General features: G+C 42.9%; 1 protein-coding gene across 1 annotated transcript in view; it reads left to right on the plus strand.

Annotated features, from left to right (window-relative positions):
* Positions 1-701: 701 nt before the first annotated feature.
* Positions 702-18,621, plus strand: part of PIK3CG (phosphatidylinositol-4,5-bisphosphate 3-kinase catalytic subunit gamma) — a 113,518-nt gene continuing 95,598 nt past the window's right edge. The window contains exon 1 of the mRNA XM_040412764.1: positions 702-757. Within this exon, the coding sequence (XP_040268698.1) occupies positions 755-757 (3 nt within the window). The 5' untranslated portion in view covers positions 702-754. The remainder of the gene's footprint in view (positions 758-18,621) is intronic.

Raw genomic sequence — 18,621 nt, forward strand, 5'->3', positions numbered from 1 at the left:
GTTACCTTCATTCTCCAGGTCAGTACAATTGCAGCAATACTGTATTTGTATAGGTTTTTTTTTTGTGTTTTAATACTTAAAAAAATAAAAACTTTGGAAAAAAATTATCAACAAATCAGAATAATTGGTTTACATGGTGAAAACAAGTCAGGAGAGTCCAAATTGAAAAAAAAAGAAAAGAAAAAGAGCATGGGGAAGATGTACGTGAGGTAAGCAACTACATGAGCATGTCTGCTGGTGTGTGCGGCAGCCTCAGCTATGTTCCGCTAGTATTTAGTAGGGACATAGTGAAATTCTCATAGACTCCAATGCTTATGCATTTGCTATTAGAAAGTACAACGTGTCCCGCAAAAAGCCAGCCCTCCTATGGCTATGTGAATGGAAAAATGAAAAAGTTATGGCTCTGGAAAGGTTGAGAGTAAAAAAAACAACTTGAAAACGTGACAGTCCTGAAGGGGTTAAACTAGGTCCTCAAAAGAGGCAATGAGTTCTGCTACTTCTGTATTTCTATGGGCTGGTCCTGAAGGGGTTAAACTAGGTCCTCAAAAGAGGCAATGAGTTCTGCTACTTCTGTATTTCTATGGGCTGGTGAATGGGAACATTTTGTGACCTCCATTCCACCACCTCCTAACTAAACGTCTAGCGTCCACTAGATGGCGCCACCGTCCTGAAGTAACTCCACAGTCACTTCACAGCAACGGAAGAACTGTGCAGAATAAACAAGACGGGGTAGAGAGGCGGCTGAGGGGAGAATATGGTGAGTAGACGTGGCGCCTGTGTTTCTTAGCCCCCCGTCAACCTACTCTTATGTAGAGAAGCACAGTGGAGGACGAGGGCGCCTAACAATGGCTGACAAAACAGGTCTCCCACATGGAGGACGATGGTGTCTTGTGGTCACGTCAGCTGGGTGATGCTAATGACGTGGTGTTACAGTAGTCACATGTGTGCCACCGGTGCCACAGCCCTTACCCTCAGGGGTTCTCTGACATGGCATTACATTACTGGGGTCTTCAGTATCTGACATGGAGGCTTTCTGGTACTTGGCCCTCTAGTACTCAACAATCAAAAGTGTAACATTTGCTCCAGATTACACCGAATGTATCAAGATGGTGCAACTATACACATGTATCTTTCAGATGCCGCTTCATCCGCTAGTATTTTGTGTTTGTGGTGTATAATACCTTTGGCACAGCTATTGGGCATGGTTTAGCTGCGCCTCTTTGACAGATCTATAGTGCAGAAGATGGCGCATGTGACTGCCACAGTGGTCAAAGGGTTTTCACGGCAGACCATTGCCAGTATTAAAGGGATTCTGTCATTTTAGCTACAGAGATTTTCACATCACATCAGTCTCCATGATTTCGTTTAAAATATACTAGTCTTAGGCCCCTTTCACACGGGCGAGTATTCCGCGCGGATTGAACGCATTGCACCCGCACTGAATCCTGACCCATTCATTTCTATGGGGCTGTGCACACGAGCAGTGATTTTCACGCATCACTTGTGCGTTGCGTGAAAATCGCAGCATGCTCCTCTTTGTGCGTTTTTCACGTAACGCAGGCCCCATAGAAATGAATGGGGTTGTGTAAAAATCGCAAGCAAGTGCGGATGCGGTGCGATTTTTCACGCACGGTTGCTAGGAGACGATCTGGATGGGGACCCGATCATTATTATTTTCCCTTATAACATGGTTATAAGGGAAAATAATAGCATTCTGAATACAGAATGCATAGTACAATAGCGCTGGAGGGGTTAAAAAAAATAATGAAACTCACCTTAATCCACTTGCTCGCGCAGCCGGCATCTCTTCTGTCTTCTTTTTTGCTGTGTGCAGGAAAAGGACCTGTGGGACGTCACTCCGGTCATCACATGGTCCGTCACATGATCTTTTACCATGGGGATGGATCATGTGACGGACCATGTGATGACCGGAGTGACGTCACCACAGGTCCTTTTCCTGCACACACCAAAAAAGAAGACAGACGAGAAGCCGGGCTGCGCGAGCAAGTGGATTAAGGTGAGTTTAAAAGTAAGTGTATGTGTGTGTGTAAAGTGAATGTAATTATGTGCACACCGTATGTGAGTGTACGTTTGCAAATGTGTGTTAAGTGTATATTGTGAGTTTGTATGTACGTATATATATATTACAATGTGTCTATATATATATATTTATATATACACACACTGTGTATATTATGTATGACTTTATAATGTATATGTATGAGTATATACTGTAAAATGTATGTTGTGTGAGTGTATATATGTGTAAACAAATATACTGTATGTCTGTATGTTCATATGTACAGTACAGACCAAAAGTTTGGACATACCTCATTCAAAGAGTTTTCTTTATTTTCATTACTATGAAAATTGTAGATTCACACTGAACGCATCAAAACTATGAATTAACACATGTGGAATTATATACATAACAAACAAGTGTGAAACAACTGAAAATATGTCATATTCTAGGTTCTTCAAAGCAGCCACCTTTTGCTTTGATTACTGCTTTGCACACTCTTGGCATTCTCTTGATGAGCTTCAAGAGTTAGTCCCCTGAAATGGTTTTCACTTCATAGGTGTGCCCTGTCAGGTTTAATAAGTGGGATTTCTTGCCTTATAAATGGGGTTGGGACCATCAGTTGCGTTGAGGAGAAGTCAGGTGGATACACAGCTGATAGTCCTACTAAATAGTCTTGAAGGTGTTCCCAGAGATGCTTAGCACTTGTTGGCCCTTTTGCCTTCACTCTGCGGTCCATCTCACCCCAGACCATCTCGATTGGGTTCAGGTCCGGTGACTGTGGAGGCCAGGTCATCTGGCGCAGCACCCAATCACTCTCCTTCATGGTAAAATAGCCCTTACTTTCAAAGTTTTCCCAATTTTTCGGCTGACTAACTGACCTTCATTTCTTAAAGTAATGATGGCCACTCGTTTTTCTTTACTTAGCTGCTTTTTTCTTGCCATAATACAAATTCTAACAGTCTATTCAGTAGGACTATCAGCTGTGTATCCACCTGACTTCTCCTCAACGCAACTGATGGTCCCAACCCCATTTATAAGGCAAGAAATCCCACTTATTAAACCTGACAGGGCACACCTGTGAAGTGAAAACCATTCCAGGGGACTACCTCTTGAAGCTCATCAAGAGAATGCCAAGAGTGTGCAAAGCAGTAATCAAAGCAAAAGGTGGCTACTTTGAAGAACCTAGAATATGACATATTTTCAGTTGTTTCACACTTGTTTGTTATGTATATACAGGGAGTGCAGAATTATTAGGCAAGTTGTATTTTTGAGGATTAATTTTATTATTGAACAACAACCATGTTCTCAATGAACCCAAAAAACTCATTAATATCAAAGCTGAATATTTTTGGAAGTAGTTTTTAGTTTGTTTTTAGTTTTAGCTATTTTAGGGGGATATCTGTGTGTGCAGGTGACTATTACTGTGCATAATTATTAGGCAACTTAACAAAAAACAAATATATACCCATTTCAATTATTTATTTTTACCAGTGAAACCAATATAACATCTCAACATTCACAAATATACATTTCTGACATTCAAAAACAAAACAAAAACAAATCAGTGACCAATATAGCCACCTTTCTTTGCAAGGACACTCAAAAGCCTGCCATCCATGGATTCTGTCAGTGTTTTGATCTGTTCACCATCAACATTGCGTGCAGCAGCAACCACAGCCTCCCAGACACTGTTCAGAGAGGTGTACTGTTTTCCCTCCTTGTAAATCTCACATTTGATGATGGACCACAGGTTGTCAATGGGGTTCAGATCAGGTGAACAAGGAGGCCATATCATTAGATTTTCTTCTTTTATACCCTTTCTTGCCAGCCACGCTGTGGAGTACTTGGACACGTGTGATGGAGCATTGTCCTGCATGAAAATCATGTTTTTCTTGAAGGATGCAGACTTCTTCCTGTACCACTGCTTGAAGAAGGTGTCTTCCAGAAACTGGCAGTAGGACTGGGAGTTGAGCTTGACTCCATCCTCAACCCGAAAAGGCCCCACAAGCTCATCGTTGATGATACCAGCCCAAACCAGTACTCCACCTTGCTGGCGTCTGAGTCGGACTGGAGCTCTCTGCCCTTTACCAATCCAGCCACGGGCCCATCCATCTGGCCCATCAAGACTCACTCTCATTTCATCAGTCCATAAAACCTTAGAAAAATCAGTCTTGACGTTTCAGCTTGTGTGTCTTGTTCAGTGGTGGTCGTCTTTCAGCCTTTCTTACCTTGGCCATGTCTGTGAGTATTGCACACCTTGTGCTTTTGGGCACTCCAGTGATGTTGCAGCTCTGAAATATGGCCAAACTGGTGGCAAGTGGCATCTTGGCAGCTGCACGCTTGACTTTTCTCAGTTCATGGGCAGTTATTTTGCGCCTTGGTTTTTCCACACGCTTCTTGCGACCCTGTTGACTATTTTGAATGAAACGCTTGATTGTTCGATGATCACGCTTCAGAAGCTTTGCAATTTTAAGAGTGCTGCATCCCTCTGCAAGATATCTCACTATTTTTGACTTTTCTGAGCCTGTCAAGTCCTTCTTTTGACCCATTTTGCCAAAGGAAAGGAAGTTGCCTAATAATTATGCACACCTAATATAGGGTGTTGATGTCATTAGACCACACCCCTTCTCATTACAGAGATGCACATCACCTAATATGCTTAATTGGTAGTAGGCTTTCGAGCCTATACAGCTTGGAGTAAGACAACATGCATAAAGAGGATGATGTGGTCAAAATACTCATTTGCCTAATAATTCTGCACGCAGTGTAATTCCACATGTGTTAATTCATAGTTTTGATGCCTTCATAGTCATGAAAATAAAGAAAAGTCTTTGAATGAGAAGGTGTGTCCAAACTTTTGGTCTGTACTGTATATATATATATATATATATATATATATACACACACACACTGTGTATGTTCTTATATTAGTAGATGTGAGTATATATGTGTGTACATACTGTATAGATATCTAGATACTGTATAAATATATATTTATAGGCAGAAGTGCTCAGTCGAGTCTTGTCCCTCCTCACTAGCTCAAGACTTGCTAAGGCCTCATGCACGTGACCGTATCTGTTTGCGGTCCACAAAACACGGATCCTGGCCATAAGCATGCCACCTGTTTTTTCCAGTCTAGAGAAAAGAACATGTTATGTTTTTATGGAGGGACACGGAAGAGGAGTACGGATGTGGACAGTACACAGTGTTGTACACAGTGTGCTGTCTGCATTTTTGGCGGCCCCATTGAAATGAATGTGTCCGCATCCGAGCCGCAAAAAACATGGAATGCATGCAGACCATAAATACTGTCATGTGCATGAGGCCTTATAGAAAGTCTGTGGTCCAGTCTTTCGATAGTGAGGAGGGACAGTACAAGGCTGCATTCACACGTCCGTGGTGTGTTGCGGGTTCGCAACACACCAGCCCGTCACCCCCATAGAAATGCCTATTCTTGTCCGCAGCTGCGGACAAGAATAGGACATGCTCTATCTTTTTGCGGAGCTGCGGACCCAAAATCGGGGCCGCGCCCCGCAATTGCGGCTGCAGACAGCACACTGTGTGCTGTCCGCATCCATTCCGTCCCCATAGAGAATGAATGGGTCCGCACCCGTTCCGCAAAATTGCGGAACGGATGCGGACACATTTTGCGGACGTGTGAATGGAGCCCAAGGCTGAGTATTTCTGCCTCCTTACAGGGTCTCAATACCCCGATTCCCACCAATCAAAATTGGCAGGTCACTATGACATTTAATATACCAATAGGTCTAGATCTACTACAATCACTGTAACTGGGATACTCTATTACCATTATCAATGCACCACAAAAAGGAGGAGATTAAATTCCCATAAATTTAAAATGTAATATTTATTCAAAAGACAACAATAAAATGACAAAACCTATTCATACCAAATACATAATAGTAGTCAACATATGTAGAGACATCTAATTAACAGCGCCACCTAACCTGAATAATGCACTTGTTGTATATGGCCAATGGAAAGGTACTATGTGGGGGAATGTGACCTGTGCACACTGGATAAGGTACAGAGGGAAATCCATCCTCTCTAAAAAAAAAAAAAAAAAGTGGCAGTACGTACTGATTCAAATACATTTCCAAATGCAAAGACCATGAAGTGACAAGATTACTAAAATGACTAATCTGGTGACCAAAAAGAATAATCATACCAGGGTGATGACAGGGTATGTGATCGCTGGCTCCTCAAGGAGGAGAGGATGGATTTCCCTCTGTACCTAAGGCCTCTTTCACACGGGCGTTTGCGCCACGTTGCCGTATTGCGGACCACATTTGCGGATCCGCAATACACGGGTGCCGTTCCGTGGGCATTCCGCATCACGGATGTGGACCCATTCACTTCAATGGGTCCGCAAATCCGGAGGTGCGGAACGGAAGCACGGAACAGAACCCTAGGGAAGCACTACAGAGTGCTTCTGTGGGGTTTCGTCCCGTACTTCCGTTCCGCGAAAAGATAGAACATGTCCTATCTTTTTGCAGAACGGCCGGATCGCGGACCCATTCAAGTGAATGGGTCCGCGATCCGCTGCAGCTGCCCCACGGACTGTGCTCGTGCATTGCGGCCTGCATTTTGCGGGCCACAGCACGACCACGGGGCACACACGCCCATGTGAAAGAGGCCTTATCCAGTGTGCACAGGTCACATTCCCCCACATAGTACCTTTCCATTGGCCATATACAACAAGTGCATTATTCAGGTTAGGTGGCGCTGTCAATTAGATGTCTCTACATATGTTGACTACTATTATGTATTTGGTATGAATAGGTTTTGTCATTTTATTGTTGTCTTTTGAATAAATATGACATTTTAAATTTAAGGTCACTATGACATGTAGAAAGTGTTTTTAAAGGAGAGTTACACTTTAAAGGCTATATTTGTTTGTCTTTCCAACCTGCTTCTTGTTTTTTTTCAGTTAAAAGGTTTACCTGGGAATTTGATATGGATGGTCTATCCTCAGGATAGGACATCAGTATCAGATCAGTGGGGATCCGACTACCGACACCCCTGCTGATCAGGTGTTTGAAGAGGCCACTGCGCTCACAAGAGCTCCGGTAAGCACTGTGGTCTCTTTGTAGTTCACCAAGCCCAGCGCCATACGTTAGCAGCGATGCTTGGTATTGCAGCTCATCTCTCTTCACTTGAATGGGACTGAACTGCAACTAGGCCATGTGACTGATATTTAGTGACATCACTGGCCTACCAGTTGATCGGCAGGTGTCCCGGGAGAAGGACGCCAGCCGATCTGATATTGATGACCTATCCTAATGAAAGTCTTATACACCTTGCTGGTACTGTACTCTGCACGAGAATCTGCGTGGAAAACCCATGTGTAATCCGCAATCAGTGCAGGCAGGCAATGTGTGAATGGGCTGTTTGTGCAATATTTCTTTTGGGGCCCCACTTAAAATTTTGCCCAGGGCCACATTTTGTCTAAAACTGGCCCTGCCTTCCGTGTCGAGACAGTGGTAGGAAGGGGAGTGCATCAGAATTAGGCCTCTTGCACATGATCGTATGACTTTTTCAGTATTTTGCAGTCCACAAAAAATACGGATGACGTCTGTGTGCATTCCGTTTTTTGCGGAACAGGACAGCTGGCACCTGATAGAATAGTACTATGCTTGTCCATTATGCGGACAATAATAGGACATGTTCTATCTTTGAACGGAAATACGGAAACGGAAAGCATACGGAGTACCTTACATTTTTTTTTGCGGAGCCATTGAAATAAATGGTTCCATATATGGTCCGTATACGGAACACAAAAACCGGAACGTAAACGGAAAAACGTTCATGTGCAAGAGGCCTTAAAGTGGCAGGGAAGCAATAAGGTGCCCCAGGGACAGCTTTTTTTCTTGCAAAGGAATACCCATTTCAAATTGTGTATATTGAAAAAAATATATAAGTTTATAAATATAAAATAATTCTATAATAAATATATAAGGTGAGGTCCAATATACAGCTAGAAACCAGATCGTTTCTGGAGCATTTTACTATGTTTATTCATACACATCTATTTCCCAGGTCAAAAAGAGGAACATTTACCCCCTTTACACATAATGCCATACTATATGGCATTATGCACAAGGGATTGTATATCATGTCATGTAAACCTCTCACATGCTGTGGTCAGTAGTGATCGCAGCATCTGTGAGGTTAGGCAGAGGGACGGGGCTCTCTCTGCCTTACGATCAGAGCCCCCACAGTGAAATAACAGGGCTCCAATCGGTTACTATGACAGCCTGGGGCCTGCTGAAGGTTCCCAGGCCTGTCACAGCAAGCTGTCTGTAAAACTGTGCACGAGGCACGGCTTAACAGACAAGCAATGAAAATATCATAGACAGTTATAGTTCTCTATTATGGTCTATGGGACAAGTGATCAGAAGCTGGCAGGTTATATAAGTTAAGATTAAAAAGTAAACAAAATAAAATTCAAATCACCCCCTTTTCCAATTTTACATATAAAAATAAACAATAAAAAAAATAAACAGTATTGCCACATCTAAAAATATCTAAGGCTACTTTCACACTAGCGTTGTTTTAATCCGGCGTTCAATTCCGACACTGGAACTGCCCGCCGGATCCGGAAAAACGCGTGAAAACGGATTACATTTGAATCCTGATCAGGATTTTTATCACAATGAAAAAATGCATTGGAAAAAACGGATCCGCCATTTATGGACTTTAACTTTTTTTTTCACATTTTTCGGGTTTAACATGCAAAAGCCGGATCCGTTTTGACTGAACACACAGCGCCAGATCCGGCGTTAATGCAAGTCAATGGGAAAAAGGCCAGATCCGGCGTTCAGTCAAAGTGTTCAGGCTTTTTGGCCGGAGGTAAAAATACTGCATGCTACATTTTTCTGAAAAGCCTGATCAGTCAAAAAGACTGAACTGAAGACATCCTGATGCATCCTGAAGGACTGACTCTCCATTCAGAATGCATTAGGATAAAACTGATCAGTTCTTTTCTGGTATAGAGACCCTAGGACGGAACTCAGCGCCGGAAAAGAAAAACGCTAGTGTGAAAGTACCTAAACTATTCAATTATAAAAATATTTTTCCTGAGCAGTATACAACATAACATAAAAAAAAGAATAGCAACAGGTAATTTGCCATTTTTTTTCACCATGTCCCTCCCAAAAAATTTAATAAGGGCTCGTTCACACGAATGTGTGCTGCCCGTTTCCATATTGCGAACCGCATTTGCGGATCGGCAATACATGGGCGCCGTTCCATGGCCATTCCGCATCACGGATGCAGACCAATTCATTTCAATGGGTCCGCAAATCCGGAGATGCAGAAACGGAAGAACAGAACAGAACACTACAGAAGCACTACGGAGTGCTTTCTGGGGTTTCCTTCCGTGCTTCCGCACCGCAAAAAGATAGAACTTGCTCTATCTTTTTGCGGAACGGAAGAATCGCAGACCCATTCAAGTGAATGGCTCTGCGATCCCCATTCGCCTGCCCCACGGAGGGTGCCCGTGCATTGCGGACCGCAATTTGCGGTTCACAGCACGGGCACGGGCTTCACACGTTCGTGTGAACGAGCCCTAACACTGATCAAAAAGTTGTACGTACCACAAAAATGGTACCAGTAAAAACGACAGTTCGTCTCGCAAAAAACAAACGTCCCTCAAACAGTTCTGTATATGGAAATATAAAAAAGTTATGGCTGTTAGAACATGGTAATGCAAAGAAAATATAGATAATAAAAATAAAGTAAAAAATATACAAATTTGATATCGACGTGATTGTATTGACCTGCTGAATAAGGATGTCATGTCATTTTTAGCGCACAGTGAACATCGTAATATCAAAACCAAAATATTGTGGGGCTTTTTTTTTTTTATTTTACCTCACAAGCAATTTTTTTCCCATTTTCCTATACAAGACATGGGGAATTAAATGGTGCCATTAAAAAAAAATATAGGTGCATCTCAATAAATTTGAATATCATAAAAACGGATTTCAGTAATTCAATTCATAAAGTGAAACTCATATATTATATAGATTCATCACATACAGAGTGATCTATTTCAAGTTTTTATTTCTTTTAATTTTTGTGATTATGGCTACAGCTAATGAAAACCCAAAAGCCAGTATCTCAGAAAATTAGAATATTACATAAGGGTTCAAGAGGGGCCTGGATGTATTTCTGGAGTGTAATAATATTACAGGCTATAGCTACTAGAGAGGGGTCGTTGATCCAGGGAGTTAGTCCTCATGCTCACGGCCTTTGTTGTGGTCCGCATCCGAGCCGCATTTTTTGCGGCTCGGGTGCGGACCCATTCACTTCAATGGGGCCGCAAAAGATGCAGACAACACTCCGTTGCTCCGTTCCGTGGCCCCGCAAAAAAAATATAGCATGTCCTATTCTTGTCCGTTTTGCGGACAAGAATAGGCATTTCTACAATGGGCCGCCCGTTCTGTTCCGCAAATTGCGGAAGGGACACGGACGGCTTCCATTTTTTGCGCATCCACGGTTTGCGGCCCGCGAAAAACAGAACGGTCGTGTGCATGAGGCCTTATTCTGAAATTTTTTCCCCTTAAGTGGGGAAAATTAGCTTGTACCTCAGTTTTTTTTCTGCCTTCCTCTGGATCAACTTGTAGCATAAGGGTCCATTCACAGATCCGCAAAACACGGACAGCGGCAATCTGCGTTCCGCATTTTGCAGACCGCACATTGCCGCCACTGATAGAATATGCCTATTCTTGTCCGCAATTGATTTCCGTTATAACAGGGTCATAACGGAACATAACGGAATCCATAAGACGGAAGGACGGATCCGGAAGGACGGATCCGGAAGGACGGATCCGGAAGGACGGATCCGGAAGGACGGATGCATTCCGTTTGCTCTCCGTCCTAATAGAAGTCTGTGGGAATCAATACGGATCCGTCTGGTTCCCGTTATGCAAGACAGAAAACAAAGTCCTGTCAACAGGACTTTGTTTTCCGTCTTGCATAACGGGACCCAGACGGATCCGTTATGTTTTCCCATAGACTTCTATTAGGACGGAGCAAAACGGAATGCCTCTTAAAGGCGTCCGTTTTGCATTCCGTCATAGTGCAAGTCTATGAGCAGCAAAACAGATCCGTCCTTCCGTCTTATGGATTCCGTTATGTTCTGTTATGACGCTGTTATAACGGAAAGCCATAACGGACTCCATAAAGCTAGTGTGAACCCACCCTAAGCCATAATCATCAACATTCAAAGAAATAAACACTTGAAATAGATCACTCTGTGTATAATGAATCTATATAATATGAATTATAATTCATTATGTAAAAATAATTTACATTTTTGGTGATATTCTAATTTATTGAGATGCACCTGTACACCTTGTCCCACAAAAAATAAGCCCTCTTATGGCTATGTAAATTCAGAGTTTAAAAAGTTATTACTCTTGGAATGTGGAAATGAAAAAAAAAAAAAAAAGCAAAAATGGGCCCAGTCCTTAAGGGGTTAAGGAGCAAAGAGGGACAGAGGGACTTGGGTGAAAAGAGGGACTGTTCCTCCAATAGAGGAACACTTTGGAGGCATGGATAACCATAGCCACTCTTCTCTGCACTTTTCAAAACTAGTGAGTGCTGGAAACAAATTCAAGATTTTTGCAGAAATACTGTATGTCATGCACCACGATTTGCAAGTATTTTAGAGGGGTATTCCAGTTTTGCAATTTTCCATATCAGCTGACAGGAAACAATACATTATCACTTACTAATAGTGATTGGTTATCTGCAATGCCCTGTTTTCCTGCACTCCGTCATGATCATGTGACATTCTCAGCTGTGTTGGCTCCCTGTCCTGATGATGTCACATGACCATCTGTGCCCTGTAGACACATCATCAATGACCTTGCCTCTGAGGTGTTCTGCTAAACGCTGTCCTCAGCAATGAGGCTGTGTCTTAGGGCAGGGTTTTCCAGCAGGGCTTCAAGCAGGCTTAGATCTGTGATGTTTGAGCTGGGAGGGGAAGGAGAGGTAGAGACCTGATGCTACAGACGCCCCCGTGAGTCTGGCGCTAGGATATAATCACAGGCGGGTTATTTATTAATCTGAAATATGCCTAAATTAGGCGTATTTCAGGTGCAGATGGAGGCGCAACATGCTGTTATCTGCGACTTTTCCCCGCTCACACCAGGTCTAAAATTGTAGGAGTGGCATGGACAAGGTATTTTATGTAACTGTAAAACCCCTGTAATATATAATAATTGAAAAACTGAACTCGGATTCCTTGAGTCAACTATTACAATATGTAGAGACATAACACACCGTTCTATATTTGCAGCATATTTCACCCACTTCAGTCAATCTGTGGTAAAAAAAAGGAATCCATTCATTTACAAGTTACATGTTGTGCATCGCCCATGCAGTAATTATCCAATAGGAGGCTCATAACTATTTGCTTAGTTAAATCCAAGTGGCAACTTTTTTTTGGACAGGCAGTGTGTAATATATATATATATGATGAAAAACGGACAGCACTCCAAGTAAAAGTAGTGGTGTTTATTCACCCATGTGGATGGCAACGTTTCAGCTCATATCAGAGCCTTTTTCAATCCCCTTTATCTCCAAATATACAGAACAAAGCGAGGAGATCAATCGCATTATCAAGCGACATTGGGGGATTTTGGGAGGTTGCCATAGTGAGATCCAAGAATTTAGATCCCCTCCCCTCTTTTCATACTGCAGGTCCAGAAACTTGCGTGATCAACTTGTCAGAGCAGACATTGGCCCCAGGTCTAAGTTAACACAAACTTCTTTGATCACACATGGCAAGGGTAGTTTTCCCTGCCTTTGCTGTACTGATTGCAAATACACTGCTCAAAAAAATAAAGGGAACACTTAGGCTCCATTCACACGTCCGCAATGTGTTTTGCGGATACACGGAGACACGGATCCGCAAAACACGGAAAGCGGCAATGTGTGTTCCGCATTTTGCGGACCGCACATTGCCGACATAATAGATTATGCCTGTTCTTGTCCGCAATTGCGGACAAGAATAGGACATGTTCTATTTTTTGCGGAAACGGAAGCACGGATGCGGAAGTGCGGATCCGCAAATGTGGATGCGGACAGCACATTCCGTCCCCATAGAGAATGAATGGGTCCGCACCCTTTCCGCAAAATTGCGGAAAGGATGCGGACACATTTTGCGGACGTGTGAATGGAGCCTTAAACAACACAATGTAACTCCAAGTCAATCACACTTCTGTGAAATCAAACTGTCCACTTAGGAAGCAACACTGAGTGATAATCAATTTCACATGCTGTTGTGCAAATGGGATAGACAACAGGTGGAAATTATAGGCAATTAGCAAGACACCCCCAATAAAGGAGTGGTTCTGCAGGTGGTGACCACAGACACTTCTCAGTTCCTATGCTTCCTGGCTGATGTTTTGGTCACTTTTGAATGCTGGCGGTGCTTTCACTCTAGTGGTAGCATGAGACGGAGTCTACAACCCACACAAGTGGCTCAGGTAGTGCAGCTTATCCAGGATGGCACATCAATGCGAGCTGTGGCAAGAAGGTTTGCTGTGTCTGTCAGCGTAGTGTCCAGAGCATGGAGGCGCTACCAGGAGACAGGCCAGTACATCAGGAGATGTGGAGGAGGCCGTAGGAGGGCAACAACCCAGCAGCAGGACCGCTACCTCCGCCTTTGTGCAAGGAGGAACAGGAGGAGCACTGCCAGAGCCCTGCAAAATGACCTCCAGCAGGCCACAAATGTGCATGTGTCTGCTCAAACGGTCAGAAACAGACTCCGTGAGGGTGATATGAGGGCCCGACGTCCACAGGTGGGGGTTGGGCTTACAGCCCAACACCGTGCAGGACGTTTGGCATTTGCCAGAGAACACCAAGATTGGCAAATTCGCCACTGGCGCCCTGTGCTCTTCTTTGATGAAAGCAGGTTCACACTGAGCACATGTGACAGACGTGACAGAGTCTGGAGACGCCGTGGAGAACGTTCTGCTGCCTGCAACATCCTCCAGCATGACCGGTTTGGCATTGGGTCAGTAATGGTGTAGGGTCAGTAATGGTGTTGGCCCTGGGTTCCTCCTAATGCAAGACAATGCTAGACCTCATGTGGCTGGAGTGTGTCAAAGTGTGATGCTATGGACTGGCCCGCCCGTTCCCCAGACCTGAATCCAATTGAGCACATCTGGGACATCATGTCTCACTCTATCCACCAACGTCACGTTGCACCACAGACTGTCCAGGAGTTGGCAGATGCTTTAGTCCAGGTCTGGGAGGAGATCCCTCAGGAGACCGTCCGCCACCTCATCAGGAGCATGCACAGGCGTTGTAGGGAGGTCATACAGGCACGTGGAGGCCAAACACACTACTGAGTCTCATTTTGACTTGTTTTAAGGACATTACATCAAAGTTGGATCAGCCTGTAGTGTGTTTTTCACTTTAATTTTGAGTGTGACTCCAAATCCAGACCTCCATGGGTTGAAAAATTTGATTTCCATTTTTTAATTTTTGTGTGATTTTGTTGTCAGCACATTCAACTATGTAAAGAACAAAGTATTTCAGAAGAATATTTAATTAATTCAGATCTAGGATGTGTTATTTTTGTGTTCCCTTTATTTTTTTGAGCAGTGTATATGGGCAAAGGCAGTGTTTTTGTCCATCCCACCACTGGAGTTTCGCACTCGATCCGTTTCCACCTTACATGTAACTCCAATTACGTGATTTATGTTTTGATCTGTCCATGCAAGTTACTATATGTGGGTGAAACATCGACTGATCTTAAGACGCGGTTAAACAACCACAGATTATCCATACGTAAAAAAAGAAAGGATCTCCCTATTGCCAAACATTTTACGGAATTTAAACACTCCGAGAAAGATCTCAAATGTTGGGCCATTGAAAATGTACCCATGCCTAGACGTGGGGGCAACAGGGTGTTGATCCTTAAAAAGAGGGAGCTCTTTTGGATCTACACTCTGAATAGTCTGAAACCTAATGGGCTCAATGTGGATTACAATCCGGGGATGTATTTTTAGATAAGCAGTTTGCCCTACATTGTTCTATATGTGATATGCGACTTTCCTCTGGTGATGCATAGTGTACTATGAACACCATTAAGCCTTTTTTCTCATTTTCTCCTTTTTATTTTATCTTCACAGATAAGAATGATGCTGCGGGATCGAAAAGTGGGACGTACCCTGTGTGTCTACATTGTGCCTACATGTCTTTATTTAGTCTATATGATTGTTTTTATCTTTGCTCTATCTTCAAATTGTGCCAGTAATATACTTGTTCTACTTATTAGCCTTTTATATTCCACAATGTGTGTCGTAAATTGGTGGTGGCCCCTGGAGAGATTTGGTGTGCTTCACATATGGTGACCGCGGCGTAGCCCGTCGTGGTCGCCACTATGTTATGCCCACATGAGATGTGGGTCTGTATCTTTGTTGAGATGCGGCCTCTCCCTTGTCTCCCATGGGTCCCCACCATAGAACACTGTATGAGTTCCGTGCTGCGCTGTCCTGTCTATTTCTACATGGACATGCGCACACACAGTGTTGGGAGGCTTTTACCTTTTGTAAAATGGCCGACTGAGCGGTCCGGCAGTTATGCGCATGCTCCCGCAATGACATGCGATGATGTCATGCCGTGGTCTTGACGCTACTTGGCGCCTGCGCAGTGTCTCCATCGGAACGCCGGAATCAGCGGTATGCGACATGTGTGGCACACGGAACAACGCTTGGGTATGTCACCGCTTTCCCCTCCCCTGTGCAGCATCATCTTCTCTTTCCCCACCCACAATTTGTACACCTGCATTCACTTATTAATCATTGCACTTTTATGGTATAATATATATACCTCATACTGTATTTTGATATAATATTGGTGCGGTTTTCCGCTGATGAGTAATGCACATTTGTCTATGCACTTTGACATTGTTTATGCACTATTTGCACTTTATTTTTTTATATATTGTTGTTAATTGATTGTACTGTGATGTAATAGGGGTTGGACTATATATACCCCATCATACACTGTGTTCATTGCTTGAAAAAGGCTCTTGTATGAGCTGAAACGTTGCCATCCACATGGGTGAATAAACACCATTGCTTTTTACTTGGAGTGCTGTCCGTCTTTCATCATTATTCGTATGGGGTAAGCAGCTACATCCCTGGACCTAGCACCCATATTGCTTTTTTCCGGTGCCGCCATCATTTTCTCTCTCTATATAATATACTACTCGCAAAGTAAGGGATATTTGGCTTTTAAATGAAATTTATGGAAAATGTAAAAAGTTCACACTATGGGGATATTCATATCACCTGTGTTCGAAGCGAGTCAACTTTTGCTTGGGTGGATGATTGTGTCTCATTGAGTCATTTGCTACAAGAAGAAATAAAGAGCAACAAGGTTTTATTGAGTGCTGGAACTATTTTTCCTTCTTTTTCTATTTGAGAGATTTGCCTGGTTCGTTCCTTGCACAGGGCTGTGGAATATGAGGTGAGCTGGATCTTTTTACTGACTTTAAGTCAACTTATTGTCTGCTGATAGCATGTCATTGAAGTTCTGGTGTACAGAGTTACGAGCCTCTACATGGTGACTCAGCTGATCCCATAGGTTTTCAATAGCATTCAGGTCTGGAGAAAGTGCATTCCACTCCATTTGAGATAATCCAGTCTCCAACAGCTGATCCCTAACAATGCGACCTCAATGAGCTGGCGCATTGTTGTTGTCCATGAAGATGAAATTAGGCCTGTGTTGTTCATACAGAGGCACAATGACTGGATTAATGATGTTATTCAAGTAGTATGGGCTTGTCACTGTACCATTCACAAGGTGTAGGGCAGTTCTGTATTGACTAGACATACCTGCCCACACTGTAACACCACCACCAAAGGCTCGTCTGGTGACAACAGTGGCTGATTCATAGTGCTCTCCTTGATGTCTCCGACATTGTTAGTGGCCATAATTTCTGCTCAGCGCGAATCCCCTCTTCCAGTGTAGATGCTCCCTGGCCCATGCAAAATGATGCACCTGTGCCTGGTGGTGTGGTCAGGTTCCCTTGTAGGTCGTCTAGCACGCAGACCACGCTGATGTAAATGGTTTTGAATGGTCTGACATAACACTTGGGTGCCTCTCACCTCCCTTAAATGTGCCTGGAGTTGTGTGGCTTTCATCATTCAGATCCGCAGGGCATGGTTCACAATGTAGTGGTCATCAGTGTCGGATGTGGCCAAGGGACGTTCACTTCTATGCCTTTCTGTGATTCTCCCAGTCTCTCTGTATCTCTGTTGCAACCTGCTGATTACACTCTGTGACACTCTATGCTCAGTGGCCACTTTCTTCTGAGAACATCCTTCTTGAAGCCTCGCAAAGGCAAGGTACTGTTGATCAATTGTTAGGTGTAGTCTTGGTCTCATGATGTCAAAATCTGAACAGCATGATGAGGACTCTTTAAATATTGAACCAGGAAATGTATTAGTCTATTCATGGAACAAACACCAGTTTTTTTAATTTTGCCATTAAGCTCCTTGTTAGAGAACAGCAAGTTGTGCAAAAAGTACTGAAACATTGAACAGGTGAACATGTGCATTCTAAAGTTTAGAGTCACATTAAGTTCACATGTAAAGGTTAAAGTGCATTTTAGGTTCATCATGAAATTTCACCCACAAGCCAAAAATCCCTAAGTTTTTGAGAGTAGTGTGTGTGTGTGTGTGTGTATATATATATATATATATATATATATACTGCCAGGGCCAGATTAAGAGCATCATGGGCCTGGTGCAGAAGATTTTAATGGGCCTTTTTATAGAAAATGAAAACAAATGAAAAAAAATTACACATGTAAAAATACGCATGCATAAAGTTTGAAGTGTGAACGGGTCTGCGTAATCCCATTCAAGTCTATTGGACTAAAGTTCATGCATAATTTTGAAGCAGATTTACGCACGGGTTTGCGTGTGAAAAATCTGCTGTGTGAACTTAGCCTAAGTGTACATCTCTGGCCACAGTTTAAATATACAGCCATCTATATAGATGGCTGTATTATGTATAGCCACCCTCCAAGGAGTTAACTAGTGCTGCTGGATATGTCATTCAGGAGCATGAAAAAGCTATTCACGTCTAGCTTTTCCATGCTCCTGAATGGCATATGTGTTTATAAAAGCTAATCTATTATAAGCAGATATGCCATTGAGGAGCTTGGAAAAGATAGGTAGGCAAGAAATAGTCACCTAGCTTTTCCATGCTCCTGAATGGCATATCTGCTTATATGCATACATGTTTATAATAGCCAAGCTATTACAGGGAGTGCAGAATTATTAGGCAAGTTGTGTTTTTGAGGATTAATTTTATTATTGAACAACAACCATGTTCTCAATGAACCCAAAAAACTCATTAATATCAAAGCTGAATATTTTTGGAAGTAGTTTTTAGTTTGTTTTTAGTTTTAGCTATTTTAGGGGGATATCTGTGTGTGCAGGTGACTATTACTGTGCATAATTATCAGGCAACTTAACAAAAAACAAATATATACCCATTTCAATTATTTATTTTTACCAGTGAAACCAATATAACATCTC

Source organism: Bufo bufo, chromosome 1 (assembly GCF_905171765.1).
Source record: "Bufo bufo chromosome 1, aBufBuf1.1, whole genome shotgun sequence".
Lineage (NCBI taxonomy): Eukaryota > Metazoa > Chordata > Amphibia > Anura > Bufonidae > Bufo > Bufo bufo.